The sequence below is a fragment of the Heterodontus francisci genome, unplaced genomic scaffold (assembly GCF_036365525.1).
Source record: "Heterodontus francisci isolate sHetFra1 unplaced genomic scaffold, sHetFra1.hap1 HAP1_SCAFFOLD_96_1, whole genome shotgun sequence".
Lineage (NCBI taxonomy): Eukaryota > Metazoa > Chordata > Chondrichthyes > Heterodontiformes > Heterodontidae > Heterodontus > Heterodontus francisci.
The window spans coordinates 1100351-1106058 of NW_027141894.1; the positions used below are offsets into that span (position 1 = coordinate 1100351).

A 5708-nucleotide genomic window follows, 5' to 3' on the forward strand; every position below is an offset into this window, starting at 1 on the left:
TTTCATTGTAGGAACATTCGTGCCACACAAGTGTCAGGATATGATGACCCCCAATCAGGGAGAATTTAACAGTCTTGCCTGGACATTGAATAGCATTAGCATCGCTGATTCCAGCAACATCTTGGGGGGGGGGTTACCACTGAGGAGAAACTGAACAGGAGCAGCCACATAAATACTGTGGCTACAAGAGCTGGACAAAGGCTGGAAATTCTGTGGCGAGTTTCCTGACTCCCCAAAGCCTGTCCACCAACTAGAAGGCACAGGTCAGGAGTGTCATGGAATATTCTCCACTTGCCTGAATGTGTGCAGTTTCAACAGCACTTAGGAAGTTTGATATCATCCAGGACAAAGCAACCCATTTGATCTGCACCCATCTACCATGTTAAACATTCACTCCCTCTAATAACGACTCACAGTGACATTAGTGTGTACCATTGTGTAAGATGTACTGCAGCAACACACCATGCCTCCTTCAACAGCACCACATAGAGGGACACGGGCAGTAGACCCGTAGCAACAGCACCATCTGCAAGTCCACCCCTCCCTCCCCCACAAGCACACACCCTCCTGCACTGGAAATATATCTTTGTTCCTTCTCTGTCGCTGGATCAAATTTCTAGGACTCTGTCCCACACTGTGAGTACAGTCATCAGACGGACTGCAGCAGTCCAAGAAGGCAACTCATCGCCACCTTCTCATGGCAATTACAGACTGATAGCAAATGCTAACCTTGCCAGTGACTTCCACAACCTGTGAAAAAATATTACACAGCTCACTAACCTCACTTACCACAACCTGTGCGTTTACATACATACATTTAAAAATGGAATAGTGTAGGTCAGATGGTTTCACAGGTCGGCGCAACATCGAGGGCCGAAGGGCCTGTACTGTGCTGTACTGTTCTAAAAAAAAAAAATTAAACATATATTTGTACTCCTCATATCCCGGCTTAGTCTGTTCCTATCTAATATGGGATCGACTCCTTTTCTAGTACTAGCCAGCTCTCTCACTCCTTTATGATCAGCGATTCTATGACCAATGGATCAGATCTAAGCTCTTCAGTCCTGCCACATCCCATCATGAATGGTGGTGGATGATGAAACAACTAACTGGAGGAGGTGGCTCCACGAACATCCCAATCCTCAATGATGGGGGACCCCAGCACATCAGTGCAAAAGACAATGTTGAATCATTTGCATCAATCTTCAGCCAGAAGTGCCAAGTGGATGATCCATCTCAGCCTCCTCCTGAGGTCCCCAGCACCACAGTCTTCAGCCAATCCGATTCACTCCACGTGATATCAAGAAACGGATGAGGGCCTGGTTACTGCAAAGGCTATGGACCCTGATAACATTACGGCAATGGTACTGAAGAGTTATGCTCCAGAACTAGCTGCACCCCTGGCCAAGCTGTTCCAGTGCAGTTACAACACTGGTATCTGTCTGGGAATGCGGAATGCTGCCAAAGTATGTCATGTACACGAAAATATGGACATATCCAACCCAGCCAATTACCACCCTAACAGTCTGCTCTCGGTCATCAGCAAAGTGATGGAAGGTGTCACCAACAGAGCTATCCAGTGGCAATTTCATAGGCATAACCTGCTCACTGACGCTCAGTTCGGGTTCGGCAAGGGTCACTCAGCTCCTGACCTTATTACAGCATTTGTCCAAACAAGGACAAAAGAGCTGAACTCCAAAGATGAGGTGAGAGTGACTGCCTTTGCTATCAAGGCAGCTTTCGACTGAGTATGGCATCAAGGAACCCTCGCAAAATTTGAGTCAATGGGAATCAATGGGAAAAGTCTCTGCTGGTTGGACAAAGGAAGATGGTTGTGGTTGTTGGAGGTCAATCATCTCTGTCCCAGTACATCACTGCAGGAGTACCTCTGGGTAGTATCCTTGACCGAATAATCTTCCGCTCCTTCTTTGATGACCTTCCATGCATCATAAGGTCAGAAGTGGGGATGTTCACTAATGATTGCACAATGTTCATTTGCAACTCCTCAATTTCTGAAGCAGCGCATGTCCAAGTGCAGCAAACCTGGAAAATATCCAGCCCTGGGCTGATGAGTGGCAATTATCATTCGCATCACATTAGTGCCAGACAATGACCATCCCAAACAAGAGAAAATCTAATGTTCAGTGGCATTACCATCGCTGAATGCCCCATCATCCTGTGGATTGCCATTGGCCAGAAACTGAACGGAACCTGACACATATATACTGTGGGTGCAAGGGCAAGTCAGAGATTGGGAATTCTGCTGTGAGTAACTCACCTCCTGACTCCGCAAAACCTGTCCATCATCTACAAGGCACAAGTTAGGAGTTTGATGGAACACTCTCCACTTGCCTGGATGGGTGCAGCTCCAACAACACTCAAGAAGCTCGACCATCCAGGATAAAGCAGCACGCTTGATTGCCGCCCATCCACCACCTTTAACATTCACTCCTTTCACCATCAATGCACAGTGGCAGGATTGTGTACCACTACACGATACACTGCAGCAACTCACCAAGGCTCCTTAGACAGCACCTTCCAAACCCGCGACCTCTACCAACCAGAAGGACAAAGGCAGCAGGTGCATGGGGACACTATCACCTGCAAGTTCCCCTCCATCCTGACTGTTAACTATATCGCCGTTCCTTCACTGTCACTGAGTCAAAATCCTGGAACTCCCTTCCTAACAGCACTGTGCCTGCAGCAGTTCAAGAAAGCAGTTCACCTCCACCTTCTTAAGGGTAATTAGGGATGAGCAATAATTGCTGGACTTGTGAGCAATGGTCAGATCCCATGAACGAAAGAAATATGTTCTTGATATGAATACTAGATGATAATATAACAACTGTAAATAAAGTCATTCATTATTGTTGGACCAGTCCTGCCTGATTCTAACTTTTCACCTTATTCTCCAGAGAGGTCTGATTAAGATAAGGTCTTAAGATAAGGTCCTGGGCATTGAGATGTTCCTGTTATCCAGGAAAACATTTACATCGGAGTCAAAGCTGCTGATGTAAAGTGTTTGTTCAAGTGACTGTAACTAATGATCATAGGGAATACTGTGTCATTGGAGTTTTCCCCAGTATAAATCTGAGCGCATTGGCACATATCAGTTCACAGTGGCTACGGGAGCTGTGTTTTGCAAATATAGAAAAATCACTTTCGTACAAAAATGGAATATCCAGTAATGCTACAGATAGAACACATTTTCTATCCTGCTCTTGCTGTCTTTGGAGTTCCCGGTGAGCCGTTAACTCAGCGGTTCATAGTGTAAATTGTTGTTAACTGTACTGGTGAACCTGCCATGTTTTAATCGCCGATTTTTTTGGACAGCTGCCTGCTCTGTTCCATCCTGTTGAAAGGTGGAATGTTTGAAGACTCTGCAGTTTCAATCTTGTAGGAATTCAATTATATCTCATATGATCGTTTTGCATCCAACTCTGATAATCTTACTGGATTATTCCCTGCACTGCATGTACTGTGATCAAGAGTCGGGCTGAGAGCATGAATCATACCATCAGAAGTTGTTAACAGTTTTTCCACAGTGGAAATTAGCTGTTCTGAATTGCTTGTTAAAGAATGTGTTTTCAGTAATTGATACTGAGCTTGCACACAGTCTCTGCTTTACAAGAAGATAGAGAATAGGATAATTGAATACTGAGTGCTGGTGTACTTTCAATGTCTCTAGACTAGTAATCCAGAGCCCAGGCTAATGCTCGGAGGGCAGAGGTTCGAATATCACCACAACAGATGGAGAAATTTGAGTTCAGTTATAAATCTAGAAATAAAAAGCTAATCTAATGGTGACCATGAAACCATTGTCGATTTGTTTTAAAAACCCATCTGGTTCATTAATGTCCTTCACAGAAGGAAATCTGCCGTCTTTACCTGGTGTGGCCTCGCTGTGACTCCAGACCCACAGCAATGTGGCTTACTCTTAATTGCCCTCTGAAAAGGCCGAGGAAGCCACTCAGTTCAAGGGCAAATCGGGATGGGCAATAAATGCTGGCCTTGTCAGTGACGCCCACATCCCACAAAAACGAGTAAAAAAACAGAGTGCAGGTGAGTGACTTTAGGATTGATCTGGAACGGAAAAGGGACTCTTGCAACCCAATCTGTAAGCCTCAAAGTCTTCACCCAAGGAATCCACATTGATGTTTTGTCCCAGCTCCTGTTGGCTTTCTTAACGCAGATTAACGAACCATATGAACCTCCCCCCTGCCCCTTCACCTTTTTGGACAATACCCAGGAGTCAAGCTTCAGATTGGACCCAGTCAGTTCCCCATGTATCAAACCCCTTTCCCTTTCCCGATTGCACCTTCACTCAGCCCTTACAGTGGATCCAGTGATCATTTATTCACTTTCTATATCGATTTCTCAATCCATTATTAATAGTTGTGTTTCTAACATTTCTCTGTGATCAGCGCTGCCCAGGTAAATCACTCAGTTTGTAACAATCAATGCAGTGAACAAACGTAGAAATCTCACCTCAGGTCCTGTCAAACTGGTGTTTTGACTCCAGATCTGATCAGTAATTTCTCTGCTTCCTATTCTCTCTCTCTCTTCCAGTTAACTTGATGGCGATTGTGATCCTGTCCCGAGGGAAGTGCGGTCTCTCCAAATGTATCACTTGCTACATGGTTGGAATGGCAGCGGCTGATCTCCTGGTTGTTATCTCTGAACCGATATTTTACAGGATTGGACAGATATATTTCCCAGATTCATTCCTGTTCATTACTCCCGTGTGCAGTTTTATTTACTTGCTGATTATTACAGTCACAATGATTTCTGTCTGGCTCACAGTCGCTTTCACCTTTGATCGATTTATGGCCATTTGTTGTGAGAACCTGAGAGCAAAGTATTGCACTGAGAAAACAGCTGCCATGGTTATAGGAACTGTAAGTGTGCTGGGCTGTTTAGTATCTGTTCCCTGGTACTTCAGATTTGAACCTGAATATATAATTGATAATGTCCCCTGGTATTGCATCACTAAACCAGTCTTCTTTACTTCCACTGCATTCGATGGATATGTTATCTTTTGCTTCACTTTAGGCACTTGTGTGCCAATTTGTGTGATTTTGTTGCTCAATTTTCTGATCACCAGGCGTATTTTAGCGGCCAGCAGAGGTCGCAGGGGACTCCGGGGCTGCAGCAATGCAGAGAAGCAGAAGGACCCAGAGATGGAGAATCGAAGGAAATCCATCATCTTGCTTTTCAGCATATCTGGCAGTTTTATACTGTTATGGGTGACGCAGGTTGTATTTTACATTTACCAGCGAATTACAAAGATTTATTCTTACCCTGTCACAGACCCTGTTTATGTCACTGAAGTGACAGCCAATATGCTTCAGCTTCTCAGTACCTGCACAAATACCTGTATTTACGTCTTGACCCAGAAAAAGTTCAGAGAAGAACTGAAGAATGCAGTGAGCTATCCACTCAAACTAATTGTTAAAATAGAAAGGTCATAGAAAGAGCTGAAGGGTTTCACGCTAGAACTAAATTCTATCTCATACTCCATCTTATCCCCTTCCCCACTCCCACACTGGATTGGAAGTACATGTTATATTAGTGCCACAGAGTCCTGAAATAATCTTCCATCTGATTCTGATATTGTATGTATAAATTATACATGCTTATCTCGGTATATTTTATTGAAAATCTGACCTATTGAAGCTTGACTTGCTCTGCAGACGCTGCCTGAAATG

At 44.4% G+C, this 5708-nt stretch overlaps 1 protein-coding gene across 1 annotated transcript; it reads left to right on the plus strand.

Annotated features, from left to right (window-relative positions):
* The first annotated feature begins 3172 nt into the window (after positions 1-3172).
* LOC137365612 (probable G-protein coupled receptor 139) lies at positions 3173-5471 on the plus strand. Its single transcript, XM_068027988.1, has 2 exons — positions 3173-3242; positions 4570-5471. Exons 1-2 carry the CDS (start codon positions 3173-3175, stop codon positions 5469-5471), a joined length of 972 nt encoding a protein of 323 aa, XP_067884089.1.
* Positions 5472-5708: the final 237 nt, after the last annotated feature.

What these genes read in the sequence shown, in the direction of transcription:
- LOC137365612 (XM_068027988.1), top strand. Translation starts at nt 3,173, where the DNA reads ATGGAATATCCAGTAATGCTACAGATAGAACACATTTTCTATCCTGCT. An exon ending in TGCTGTCTTTGGAGTTCCCG is followed by an intron (nt 3,243 to 4,569) that starts GTGAGCCGTTAA and finishes TCTCTCTTCCAG; the next exon opens with TTAACTTGATGGCGATTGTG.